Source organism: Balaenoptera borealis (assembly GCF_965194805.1).
Source record: "Balaenoptera borealis genome assembly, chromosome: 2".
NCBI lineage: Eukaryota > Metazoa > Chordata > Mammalia > Artiodactyla > Balaenopteridae > Balaenoptera > Balaenoptera borealis.
The window spans coordinates 53,775,818-53,790,678 of record NC_138867.1 but is presented as its reverse complement, the minus strand read 5'-3'; the positions used below and the strand labels follow the sequence as shown (position 1 = coordinate 53,790,678).

The 14,861-nt window shown below is 31.8% G+C and overlaps 1 protein-coding gene across 3 annotated transcripts in view; it reads left to right on the top strand.

Moving 5' to 3' along the window:
- CENPK (centromere protein K) overlaps positions 1-14,861 on the top strand; it is a 40,811-nt gene extending 25,950 nt beyond the window's left edge. For 2 of the 3 annotated variants that reach the window (XM_082374231.1, XM_082374232.1), the window contains 5 exons: positions 3,715-3,797; positions 3,888-3,986; positions 4,325-4,451; positions 8,359-8,412; positions 11,042-12,046. In XM_082374231.1, the coding sequence (XP_082230357.1) occupies positions 3,715-3,797; positions 3,888-3,986; positions 4,325-4,451; positions 8,359-8,412; positions 11,042-11,200 (522 nt within the window). In that variant the 3' untranslated portion in view covers positions 11,201-12,046. Of the gene's footprint in view, positions 1-3,714; positions 3,798-3,887; positions 3,987-4,324; positions 4,452-8,358; positions 8,413-11,041; positions 12,047-12,890 lie in introns of those variants that run through there. The other variant, XM_082374233.1, reaches the window with a different exon arrangement.

Below are 14,861 nucleotides of genomic sequence, written 5' to 3'. Positions count from 1 at the left end.
TGCAGGTCTTGTATATGTTTGTCAGATTCATCCCTTTAGTATTTCATATTTTTGGTGCTATTAAAATGGTATTCTTTTTTAAAATTTCAATTTCCAATTATTTATTGCTGGTACATTCAAATACAATTAATATTTATATGTCGATCTTTTATCTAGTGAACATGATAAACCCCTTTATTCTAGTAGCTTTTTTGTAGATTATGTAGAATTTTCTTTTATATTTAATTAATTTATTTATTTATTAATTTTTAAATTTATTTGGCTGCATGGGGTCTTTAGTTGTGGCAGGCAAACTCTTAGTTGCAGTATGCATGTGGGATCTAGTTCCCTGACCAGGGATCAAATCCAGGACCCCTGCACTGGGAGCACAGAGTCTACACCACTGGAACACCAAGGAAGTCCTCTGTAAGATTTTCTACATAGCTAGTCACGTCATCTGAGATCAAAGGCAGTTTTACTTATTTCTTTCCATCTGGATGCTTTTTATTTCTTTTTCTTGGCTTATTGTACTGTCCTAGAATATTTAGTAATGTATTGAATAAAAGTGGGGAGAACGGACATTTTTGCCTTCTTCCTGATCTTAGTGGATAGCATTCACTCTTTGACCATTAAGTGCGATGTTAGCAGTAGGTTTTTCGTAGATGCCATTAATAAAGTTGAGAAAATTACCTTTTATTAGAATTTATGAAGAATTTTTCAAATCATGAATTAATATTGAATTTTGTCACTTATTTCTAAATTCACTGATTTCAACTGTTTAATTAACTTGATTCCTAAGATAAACCCCACATTGCTATAATGTATTAATCTTTTTTATTTATTGATGGATTTAATTTGCTAAAATTTTATTAAGATTTTTGTGTCTATTTTTTTTTAAGTATTTATTTATTTATTTATTTATGGCTGTGTTGGGTCTTCGTTTCTGTGCGAGGGCTTTCTCTAGTTGTGGCAAGTGGGGGCCACTCTTCATCGCGGTGCATGGGCCTCTCACTATCGCGGCCTCTCGTGTTGCGGAGCACAGGCTCCAGACGCGCAGGCTCAGTAATTGTGGCTCACGGGCCCAGCTGCTCCGCAGCACGTGGGATCTTCCCAGACCAGGGCTCGAACCTGTGTCCCCTGCATTGGCAGGCAGATTCTCAACCACTGCGCCACCAGGGAAGCCCTGTGTCTATATTTTTGAGAGATAATGGTGTGTGGTTTCCTTTTTTGGTGACATCTTTTTCAGGCTTTGGTATGAGGGTAATACCAAGCTCATAGAATGATTTCAGAAGTATTCTTTCTTCAAAAGAGCTTGTATAGAATCAGTATTATTTATTTGTTAAATGTTTCTTAGAATTTATAGGTGAAGTCGTCTGAGGTTAGAATTTTTTTGGTGGGAAAATGTTAAACTAAATATTCAGTTTCTTTATGGCTAGTCAGGTTATCTTTCTCTGAATGAACCTTGGTAGTTTGTGACTTTCAAAGAGTTTGTCTCATCTAGTTTGTCAAATTTATTGACAGAAAATTGTTCATAGCATTCCCCCATTACTATTTTAATGTTTGTAGCAACGCTCCCTCTCTTATTCCTGATGTTGGTAATTTGTGTCCTTTTTTTCTCCTTTAATTAGTCTGGGTAATTTTATTGATCTTCTCAAAGAATTAGCTTTGGGTTTCATCGATTTTTCCCTGTTTTTCTTTTTGTTTTTCTATTTCATTGATTTAAAATTTTTACCATTATTTTTTCTTCAGCTTACTTTTGGTTTTATTTGCTCTTTTTCTAGTTTCTTGTGGTGGAAGCTGAGGTCATTAATTTGAGAGCTTTCTTTTTTCTCATACAGGTTTTTAGTGGTGTAAATTTTCATCTGAGTACTTCTTTTGCTTTATTACAGAAAATTTAATCTTTTCATTTTCAGACAGTTCATAGTAATTTCTTATTTTCCTGCTGATTGCATCTTTGGCCCATGAATTATTTAGAAGTGTGTTTTTAGTATACAAATATTTGCACATTTTTCCAGGTACATTTCTATGGTTGATTATTTTTTTTGAACTTTTTAAAAGTTTTATTGGTGCAGTTATTATAGTGAATTGCAATTTATATACTGAACTATTTCTTTTTTTTTAAGTATGGGCTCTGACACTTTTTATTTGTGAAACCTCAGGCAAGTTACCTAGCTCTTTTTTTTTTTTTTCATACATCTTTATTGGAGTATAATTGCTTCACAATGTTGTGTTTGTTAGTTTCTGCCTTACAACAAAGTGAATCATCTGTATGCACACACATATCCCCTCCCTCTTGAGCCTCCCTTCCACCCTCTCTATCCCACCCCTCTAGGTGGTCACAGAGCACCAAGCTGATCTCCCCGTGCTATGCAGCAGCTTCCCACCAGCCATCCATTTTACATTTGGTAGTGTATGTATGTCAGTGCTACTCTCTCACTACATCCCAGCCTCCCCTTCCCTTCTGTGTCCTCAAGTCCGTTCTCAATGTCTGCATCTTTATTCCTGCCCTGCCACTAGGTTCATCATTTTTCTAGATTCTATATATATGCGTTAGCATGCAGTATTAGTTTTTCTCTTTCTGACTTACTTCACTCTGTATGACAGACTCTAGGTGTATCCACCTCACTACAAATAACTTGATTATTAACTTAATTCCATTATTGGATCATATTTAATGTAATATCATTATGGTTGCATTAAAATGTACATACTTGATTTTTCTTTCGTATTTGTCCTACATTTTCTCTGTTCCTTTTCTCCTCTCTTCCCACTTTCCTGGATTAATTGTGTATTTTTCAAAATAAATGCATTTTATTTACATTATTAGCTTATTAGGTATATCTCTTCTTTTTTTTTCATGGTTGCTCTAAGGTTTATAATATACAATTTTATATTATTACTGATTTAGATTTATAAGAAGCTAATGGATACCCTTAACATCAGGAGAATGGAACACTAGCTAATGTGTTCTAGAAACAAAAGGATACTAGAAAAAGTTTAGTTTATTGTAATCCCCTGTAGCCACACAGTCTTCTTATATGTTCCTCAGATACCTCATACTTCTGCCTCAGGGCCTTTGTACTTAAAATTCCCTTTGCCTAGAACATTCTTTTGCTAGATGGTGACATGGCTTATCTTTTGCTGTCTTTCTCTGTTGCTAAACTGTTAGTTAACCTGATCAGAAAGGTCTTTCCATGTCATACTACCTACCTAAAAGAGCCATCCCTGCTCCTCATTTCTATACTCTCGTTTTGACCTATTTTTACTTTGTGGTATTTATCCCTCTCTGGAGTTACAAGTTTGTTTCTTTGTTTGGATTTGCCTCTTTGTTCTGTTCATCTTTGCATCCCTGACTCCTTCATCAATGCCTGGTGGTCAACAACTGATCAATAAATATTTGTTGAATGAGTGATATTCATTTGTGTCTGTTTTGTATAGTCTCCTTAGAAAAGAGACCTAATCTGCCTGGTTACTGAAAATTCACCATTAAATTGCCTTTCAGTATGAAATTAAAAATTATTGCTCAAAACCCCTTATATTTTTAAATTTAACAATGAAATATTACAAAGAACTTAGTACCTGCTGTATAATTTCCCTTTCAAAGATTTTTTGCTAGGCTTTTTTTTGCTGTTGATTTCTGAATATATACCCTAGTATGTAAATTTCACTCATTCAGAAATATCACTATTTACAGGAGTAAAGACTAACCAATTAATTTTAATTATTTTGTTCTAGTTCCAAAAATTGACACATGATCTTGAATTGGCACTATCTACTATTCAGTCAAAGAATGAAAAGTTAAAGGAAGACTTAGAAAGGTATATTTATAATTACTATTAATCATTGATATATATTGAATTGGCATTAATGTTTTATTTGAATACTGTTTTGTTTTTCCATGTTTAAAGGGAGCAAAAATGGTTGGATGAACAGCAACAGATATTGGAATCTCTTAATGTACTACACAATGATTTGAAACAGCAGGTTGTGACATTTTCTGAATCAAGGTATTATTGATTTTGTGTTCTAGGTTTTCATAATAGCAGAAATTATTTCCTTTTTTATGTTACATGAAATACATAGATGAAAAGAAGGTAAATTTTACCAGAAATTGTGAGTCTTACCCTGACTTTTGCCAATTGTTAAGTTACCTAATCTTTTATGAATAATTTGACTTTTAGTTTTCCTACATGTTAAATAGAGACTATTTATCTCATAAAGCTAGTTATTTTGAGCAATGAAGTTTGAACAAAGTTTTTGATTAATTTTATGAGTAACCAGTTATATATACTTAAGTATTTTATCAGCAAATTAATTCTCTTAAATTTAAAAAAAAATCTTTTAGACTCTTTAATGAGCTGAAAACGAAAATGCGTGATATAAAAGAATATAAGGAGAAACTCTTGGTTACCTTGGGTGAGTTTCTAGAAGACCATTTTCCTCTGCCTGATAGAAATGTTAAAAAGAAAAAGGTAAGTTTTAGAGAAGACATTCATGTAGATATTCACATATGAAATTGTTTTAGAGAGGTTCAAAGGTAAATTTTCTGATATATTTTTACGTTTAATATACACTTCAAAGACATACACAAATAGGTACATGCACAGAAATATTCCATCGTCACATTATAATACTTAATGAAAAATTAGAAGCAACCTAGTTATTTAATAAAATAAGATTAAATACATTTTTTTACATTGTATTCATATTGATGGAAAAATGCAGCTTTTAAAAATAATGTATTAAACACTATCAAAGGAGCTTATGAAATCTCACAAATTATTGATTGTTAGATAAAACACAGATGATTAAATTGTGTGAGTCTAATTTGTACCAAAGAATGTAATAGTGCTTATGCCTGGGGCTAAGATTGTAGGTAAGATTTGTTTTTGTTTTCGTTTTCATTGTTTTTCAAATTTTCTATGATAAACATATGTAACTTTTAAAATCAGAAGATACCTGTAGTTAAGGTAAGTTATTGACTATTTTAATAATAGTTATGATGGAATAAACCTTTTTCACAAAAGCAAATAAATATTTCATTGAGTGACAGAAGGTTGGGAACAAGCACTTTAATTCCTTTTTTAAAAATAGTATAGGTATAAATAAATAGAACTTGTGGAAGTGGAATAGGCATTGAAACTGGGACCAGAACAATCTTTCTAAAAATATACATATTTAACAATTTATTTAATCATGTATTTTAAAATATACATATTTTAATCATTTTTCAACATAAAACTTTTGATGCCTCCCTCTGGGATGAAGTCTATAAACTCCTTAGACGAATGAATTCATATTCTGGACTTTGTCTATCTCTTTAGCCTCCTTTTCAGCCATTCTTTATCCATCTCTTGCATGAGTCCATTCAACCATAGTACTACAGTTCCAGCAGGTATGCAATGACCTGTCACTTTTTTGTGCCTTATACATTCTATTCCCTCTGGTTACAAAACAGTTCCTATCTGGTGAAAATAGTAAATTCTTTCTTAAAGCAACTCAAACATCATCTTTTGTGTGATGCATTGAATGAAGTTTTGGTGTCGTTTTATTAGCATTTATTACATGATTTTGTAGTAATCATTTATGTCTCTTTCTCTGTTGACCCACCACGCTCTGTGAGCTCCTTGGTTTGTTTAATTCATCTTTGTGTCTGTACTGTCTTGCATACCTATTGTAGTACCTTCTGAGTTCATATTTCTTGAATGACTGTGAGCATACTAGGAAAAGGAGAAAAAAGTTTTGTTTGTTTTCTTATAATCTGCGTTTATTTATTCTTCCCTGTCTTCTTTGTAATTATCAGTAGGCTTTACATTTGTTATGGACAATTTCTCCCATTCTATCCATTGTTATTTACGCCCCTTAGTCATTTCTGAAATTGTTGACGGCCTTCTGTTAACGATTTCAGTAAATTCATGATCCCTTACCTCTGAATGATCATAATCTTAAAATAACTCAATGATTTATTTTCTGATTCCAGTCTCTCTTTTTTTCAACTTTTTTCTTTTTTAACCTATTAAGGTTCTCCACTAATAGAACCAGAGGTTTGAGACATTCCTAAACAAAAGCATTGATTACCAGAAGCCACCATGAGTTTAAGTCATATTGGATAAGCTCACTTTTTTTAAATGAAGTATATGAACTGTTGATACATATTACAAACTGATAGGTTACTTTCTCTCTCCCTCTCTCTCTCTCTCTCTCTGTCAAGCAATAATAATGGATGTATCAGTGGGCTCAAGCTGCCATAACAAAATACCAAAGAACAGGTGGCTTAAACAAAATAAATTTATTTTGTCATAGTTTTGGAGGCCAAAAGTCCAAGATCAAGGTGCCATCAGAGTTTTATTTAAAATAAATAAATTGTGTTATTTATTTTAACTTTGGTAGTTTCATTGCATTTATATTCTGTTCTGATACCATCATTCATGTATACATTTAGTCTTTATTGTACATTATGTTGGATTCAATCCTTATCATCTTTTACCATTCATTTTTGAGTTTTTAAGTTTAATCCATTGTTTGATATGATGGGTTTGTTTGACAAGTAATTTGTTCAAGAAGAATTCCTGGGTGTTTTATTTTTTGAATTCTTAAATGCTGAACATACTTTGCTGTATACTTAAAGGCTTATCTTAGGCAGAGATTTTAAAAGTCACAAGACTTGGTAAGGGGTTTCTCCATTCTTCTCAGATTGAATGTACTGTGGAGAAGTCTGAGGCCAGCCTGTAGATGTCTTGCTCCTTCTGACTATTTGCCTGAAGGAGTCTTTATCTCTGAACTTCAGTAACTTAACAGGGATATGTCACAATGTTGATCATTCAATATCAGTTTTGCTTTGAAGATGATGTATTGTTTCCAGGGGCAGATTTAGGTCACATTGCATTTCATGGCAATTTTATTTTATAATATTTTACATTGTTTATCATATCCTTATGTTGAAACATTTTTTTTCTTTGTTTTCTTTCATTATATTTTTCTTCTGCATTTTCTTTGATTGTCTCAAACCTTTATATTTTAATCTGTGCCTTGCTGCTTATTTCTTTAATATATTTGTATTTCTATAAAACCTTAGGGGGACTCCATGCTAATCTTTGACTATTGTCAGGAAAGTACTAGATGTCACAATAGTAGGAGACCTTGTAGTTAATTGAATGTCTGAACTCAAAAGCTGCTGATTAGATTTAGTATTATCCTAGAAGATTTCCCTTAGAACCTTATCCTATGGAACATTTTTAACAGTAATTTGGATAAAGAGGTAGAGGACATAGTCATCAAAGTTTACAAATGATATGAAATTGAGAGAGGACTAGATAGTAAATTTGTTGGATGACAGAATTAGAACTGTATTTTTTAACTGGCCAAGATAAAATAGGACGGTCCAAATAAAATAGGACGATATTTAGTGGAGGTACTTAGAATATCTTTCTTGATTTTAAAACATTGAAGAACGAAGGAGACATATCTTAGCTATATACAATGAAGGAAACTTCGGCACTTTAGATGATAGTTTTCTCAGATAGAGGTCATCAGGGCAGAATAGATGTCCAAAAGCTAATGCAATCTTAAACTTATTGAATAGAATTCCAGCTTCTACATGTATGGAAGTGAGTCTTCCATTTCATCTTCGGTTTTCTAATCACAGCTATATCATTGTGGAGACTGGATTTTTAAAAAAAGGTAAATTAGAGCACAACTAGAGAACAACCATGCTATTGAGAGGCTGCAAGTCTATGAGAAATAATTGAAGAAACTCATGATGATTAATATGGAGAAGGCAGGGAGCTCATAATAGCTGTCTTTAGATATTTGAGAACTCTAGGGTGGAATTGGAATGAGATTTATTCTCTGTCATTCCAAGAAAAAAAGAACTAGTGAGTTGAGTTAATATTAGGAACTGTCAAGAACTATAGAAAGATGAACAAACCTCCCTGGGAAGCAAGTTTCCTGTCCCGAAGCTGTATCAATACAGTCTGGAATGTCATTTGTTTGGGATGTTTTGATTGGGAAGGTTCAAACATTAGATTTTCATTTATATGAATATATATAATATGTGTAATATAATTTATCCATTATATATTTATAGATAGATAGATAGATAGGTGGATACTCTGAATTGTATCTTCTAGTAATTGCAAAAGATTTCCCTGTCTTAGAGGTTGTTTCAACTATTTTTATGAACCTTACTGTTTAGTACAGCAGGTTGTTTTCTTTCAGAACTCTTTTTAAATCATCTCATTATAAATGTTTGGTTTTAGTATATCTTGTACTGCTGCAATTGAGGAATATTAATTTTTGAAATTTTGTAATAAATACAGTGTAATATTCTGCCATTAGAACTGAAATGTTAATTCTTTGTTATTCACACTTCTCTCAAAGAAAAACATTCAAGAATCAACTGCACAGCTGATAACACTGCATGAAATGTTAGAGGTAAGTGTTTTGTGTAGTTGTTTTGTCTTGAAAATATCTCTTCATTAGTGACTTGTGAACAATTATACATAGGCTTGAAAAAGAAAAAAATGCTGCTTTAGTTCTTAAGGTATACACCAAACTTTATTATATATATTAATTTATCTTAGTATAAAACTAGTTTCTATTTTCTATGTAGTAAGAAAGAATATTATTTTTTAGAAGAAGATGAAACTAAAGTCTTACTCTTAATCGTGTTCCCGATTATTACTTTAAGAAAATTTTTATGATGTTGTTTAGTATCTACACAGTGAAAGCCTATGCTGTTACATTGATGTAATCTTTAGTTGGCCAGTCTGTATTCTATCTAAAATATACAATTGAGTTTAAGGATTCTTTCCACAAAGTTGCAGAACTTTATTCACAGATTTTCCTTAAATAACATCAGCTTCTTTTTTCATAATGTAAGGACTCATTACACCTTTTTCTGCCTGACATTTGCTTTTTATTTTTTTTACAAATATCTTTGACCTTTTAAAAAAAGAAGTTTTTGAACTTCAGCCAAATTACCGACTATATTAAATACTTAAATCTTGATATGATGACCTATTGCAGATTGGGTGGAGAGGAAGGTAGTCTGTGAAGAGCTATTTAACAATTAATGTGGCTTTTTAAAGTCATTGGTAAGTTTAGAATAAAGTGATTTCAGAAAACTTGTTTCACATTGTAATTTTATGCATTGGATGCTAAAGTCTCTATTTATCTAGCTAAATGGTTTTGGTGCCTCAGGATATCTTAATATAGAATATTATTACTTTGAAAAGCAAAATACAATTATTGTTTAGATTGTGACTTGAATCTTTTAACATATTCCTATTTACTCCAGTTTATACCGAAACTACTGTTTCTCGTGGATGACTTGACTTTTTTTTAATAAAAGTTGTATATGTGGCAAATATTGACAGTTGTTAACTGGGAAATACATGTGTAATTTTTGAATAGTGCACTATGGGATACCATGTAAAACTTAGATTTAGAAACTATTTTTGTCTCCAAGGCTTGTATTATCAATAATAAATGTAAACAGAATTTAAACTGTAGTTCAGTGAAGAATAAACCAATATACATGTTCATGTTAAAGTAGAATTTTTAGCATTTAATTATTTCTGGCATCTACTAGAATTTTGATTAATATAATTGAAGTTAGAAATGAAAGGTAAAATTTTAAATTATATTAAAATAAGCAGTTGCTCTAAAATGGGAATAATATTTAATTATTTTATTATCATACCTAAAAGAAATGAGGCCAAGAGCTTTTTTCTCCAGGATGTGGTTCTGAAGTAGCTAAAGTTAGGGAGTTCCCTGGTGGCCTGGTGGTTATGATTCCGAGCTTTCACTGCCACAGCCCACATTCAATCCCTGGTTGAGGAACTGAGATCCCACAAGCCACATGTTGCAGCTAAAAAAAAAAAAAAGAAATAGCTAAAGTTAATGACAGACGAAATTATTTCAAGAATTGAGATTAAAAAAAAAAAAAGAATTGAAATGTTGATATTATTATGAAATGTGATTGAGATGAGAGCTTTATAGTTTTAATTTTATTTCTATGGCACTTTATATTTGTATAAATTGTATTTTTCCTTTTCTGTGTTTCTTAATATAATATATTTAAATTAAAGCTTTGGCTTGGCAATTCAGAGATATGGAGTCTAATCCATGATCTATTACTAATTATGTGCCCCTTGAGGAATCTTTTAACCCTTCTGGATTCTGGTTTTGTAATTTGTGAAGGCACTGTGTGGGAGCTGAGGAGGTAGAGTAATAATTGAAACATATTTAGCATTTTTCAGTATGTTTCATAGAACATTAGTGTTTAAAGAATTTTAAATGTGTGTTTCTTAAAAAAACTTTTTAATGCCAGTGGATCTGGGATATACAGGTAATTCTGAGTGCACATTGGCAGTCTTTCTCCATCTTATATAACCATAGAACCCTGTTTCTCCATACTAAGAGCATCCTTAGGGAGACCAATTCCATGGAATGTAGTTCGGGAAATGTTAGTCTTATATAATTTACTGCAGATACTCAAAACGTCCCAATTTGTGGTTGTAACCCCTCAATATCCTTAGTGAAGAAATCAACGATGTTTAAGATAATTTGAAGGAAATAATGATGATAGAATTGTTGTTTCAAAGATTTATCAGATGAATAGGTGTTTTTTTGGGGAAGAGTAGCATTGGTGATTTCTCTTTCCCCCAAATATTAAGACATGTATGCTGTTTTTGAACTTTGTGAGTATTTAAGTTTTTTATTTTTATTTGTAAGATATGGCTATAACCAATCTTGTAACATAAACAAATTATTAATCCTAAGAGAAGTGGGAGAATTGTAAGTGCCTTTTAACTAGTTTTTAGGAATTTTAAAAGTTAAGGTGCAAAGATTCATTTTAAAGCTATTTCCATTCACTACTATTTATTTTTTTAAAAAAGAAAATCAACTATTTAAGTTAATACATAGAAATTATGATATAAACAATTACTCAAAGAGAAAAGACATTAACATTCTTTGGTAAGAAACTTCATTAATGTTTTATTATAGCTGTATCAGTTTTTTTCCAAGTAAGGTATATTTTGAATGATTTTTTTTCTAGATTCTTTTAAATAGATTATTTGATGTTCCACATGACCCATATGTCAAAATTAGTGATTCTTTTTGGCCACCTTATATTGAGCTGCTTCTGCGTAATGGAATTGCCTTGAGACATCCAGAAGATCCAACCCGAATAAGATTAGAAGCCTTCCATCAGTAAAAAGATGGTCTTTTTTTCACACAGTACTTAAAGAATCTTTTCATTCAAGGATAATGGAAACACTGAGAATTACTTGGATAAGGAACATTATTTGCAAATCAAAGCACATAGTCCCATCTTCCTTTTGTGCTTAAAATGACTCATGCTGCCATCCACTATTCATTTAAAAATGGTCCTTTCGCAGTCAGTCATTGCTTTGGTATTCTCAACTGGGTGGACAAGAATGCAAGTGAAAAATATCCTAGACTTAATCATTACAAAACTTTAAATATACCTTACTTCTGCGATATTCTTTGGAAAATTCGTTGTTAATTTATGATATTGATAATGTAATATTTTTCTTTTAAAATTTATGACAGTTTCTTTTATGCATTTTGATTTCCATTTGGTGCTTACATCCTTTAAATTTACAAATTGTAATGGAAAGACCATTTAATTTGCAGGAGGTTTAAAAATTGACTTAGTATCTTAATGTAGAAGGAAGCATAATTTAAAAGTATTTAGTAAATCTGTTCCATGTATACTGCCATATTTCTAGATTTGTTAAAAATTGGAATGTTAAAAAAACTAATGGATAAAGGTAGCATGAAAACTATATTTTAATGTGTATTATATTACAAGTGATAATATATATTAAATCATTCTTGATTCTGTTAATTATTACTAACAATACTGTGTTCATGAAATTTCGTTAATCCTCTGTGACTTTTCTGTAAATAAAATTCTCATTTAAAACTCTCTAGCTTTTTTGGGGATGTGGCATGATATTTTAATAAACTAAATAGACTTTTTCATAGGTAGATAAATGATGATATTATAGAACTACATATAAACTAAACTAGAGAATTCCAAATACTTTTTGTATCATTAGTTTTCTAAGACGACTTAGTGTATACTTTTATTTTTGAAAATGCTTTCTACTGCATTATAGTATCCAAGTTTCTTGTTTACCTTAAATACTTCATCTTTTTTAAAGTAGGCAAAAACTATTCCAAGTATACCATGTTCCTTTTATAGAAAATACAAATACTGTTATATTTTAGAAAATGTGTAAGTTCTTTTATGGGAAGATGACATACAAAAGTACCTTCCTAGAATACTCTAGTTGGGAGTCAAAGGATTGAGCAACCTATTATTCCTCAAAGTTACTGGAGAAAGGAAAAATGGTGCTAGCAGTATAAGTCTGACAATAATTCTGTCTGACAAGAGCAGATAATACTGTTGTCTGTGAACTTCTCTGTGTTGCAAATTACAGAAAGAAATAGATAAAGGCAATAAACAACTTGATGATTTATTTGGCAAGTCTTGATTTCACATACATCTATTGGTTTGGATCTTTTTACTGTAGCATCTTGTGTAAAGTTTTAAAGAAAACTGTGATGATTGCATCCTACTTTTTAATTTGTTAACCCAGCCTTCTAACATAGCATGATTTTTTGCCCACTTTTCATCTCAATTATAGACAAAGTAAATTATAGCAGAATTAGTCTTGATTTGTACTCCATCTAAGCTTACAGCCCTTGAAGGTTTTTTTTTGTGGTTTTGAGTATGCTGGAGAAAATGTTTCAAGTTCTGAGAACCTATATGTGGGGGCCATCACTACAGATCCCAGGAACATTGAGGGTAATAAAAGAATATTTTGGGGGCTTCCCTGGTGGTGCAGTGGTTAAGAATCTGCCTGCCAATGCAGGGGACACGGGTTCGATCCCTGGCCTGGGAAGATCCCACATGCCACGGAGCAGCTAAGCCCGTGTGCCACAACTACTGAAGCCCGCGCACCTAGAGCCCGTGCTCCGCAACAGGAGAAGCCACTGCAATGAGAAGCCCGCGCACTGCAATGAAGAGTAGCCCCCACTCGCCACAACTAGAGAAAGCCCACGCACAACAATGCAGCCAAAAATAAATAAATACAATAAATTAAAAAAAAAAAAAGAATATTTTGAATAACTCTGTGCCCACAAATGTTATAACTTAGATGAAATGGACCAATTCTGTGAAAGACACAATCTACTAAAACTCACACACGGAAAAATAGCTACTTTGCATAAGCCTATATATTAAAGAAATCGAATCAATAATTAATAAGCTTTCAAAACAGAAGACATCAGGCCCAATGGTTTCACTGGTGAATTTGAGAAGAAAATGATGACAATTCTGTGTTCCAAAAAATAGAAGCTAATTCATTCTATGAGGCCAGCATTATCCTAATACCAAAACCAGACAAAAACATTACATTACCCTAATACCAAAACCGGACAAAGACATTGCAAGAAAGGAAAACTACAAACAGATACCTTTCATGAACATAGGTACAAACATCCTCAACAAAATAATCAAATTCAACAATATAGTACAAAAAATTATGCATAACAGCCAAGTGGTATTTATTCCAAATATCCAAAACTGGTTCAGCATTCAAAGATCAATTAATGAAATCCATCATATCATCAGACTAAAATAGAAAAATCATACGACCATACCAATAGATCACAAAAAAGCTATATGACAAAATGAGATAACACATTCACGATGAAAACTCTCAGCAAGCTAGGAATAGAAAGGAACTTCCTTAGCTTGATAAAGAACATCTACAATCTGATGCATTATTACTTATTCTTTAAAAAAAAAAAATTCAGAAAACTTAGAGCTAACATACTTAATTGTGGGAAACTAGATGCTTTCTCTCTAAGATCAGGAACAAGGCAAGAATGTCTCCTCTTACCAGTGCTAGTCAGCATTGTACTGGAAGTTCCACCTAATGCAGCGAGACAAAAAAACATCCCAAGAACCAACAAAAAATCTCTTGGAACTAAAGACCAATTATAGCAAGGTTGCAGGATACAAAGTTAGCATAGTAAAGTCATTTGTTACCTATATACCTGAAATTCGAAACATTATTACATTAACATCAAAAATATGTACAAGACTTATATGAGGAAACCTACCAAAGTTATAAAAGAAATCAAAGAAGATCTTAATAAATGGAAACATATTCCATGTTTATGGGTAGTGAAACTCCATATTGTTAAAAGTCTCAATTCTTTTCCAAATTGATTTATAGGTCTAATGTAATCCCAATCAAAATCCCAGCAAGTTACTTTATGGAAATCAACAAATTGATTCTAAATTTATATGGAAGGACAAAAGACCCAGAATAGCTGCCATAATATTGAAGAAGAACAAAGTGGAAGGACTGACAGCAACCTTAAGACTCACTATAAAGCTATAGTAACCGATACTGTGAAATCGGTGAAAAATCAGACAATAGATCACTGGAACAGAATAGAGAGCTCAGAAGTAGACCCATACAAATATGGTCAGCTGATCTTTGACAAAGAGGAAAGGCAAGCAACCCAATGGAGAAATCTTAGTCTTTTTCAACAAATGGTGGTAGAACAACTGTACATGCACTTGGAAAAAAAGAAAGAGAAACTGGTCACTGATAATACTGATATTATACCTTTAACAAAAATTAACTAAAAATGGATCATAGACCTAAATGTAAAATGCACAACTATAAAACTTCTAGAAAATAACATAAGAGAAAATCTAGTCTGACCTTGAGTTTGGTGAAGACTTTTTAGATAAAACACCAAAAGCACAATCCATGAAAGAAAAAATTGATAAGTTGGATTTTATTAAAATTAAAACATTATGCTCT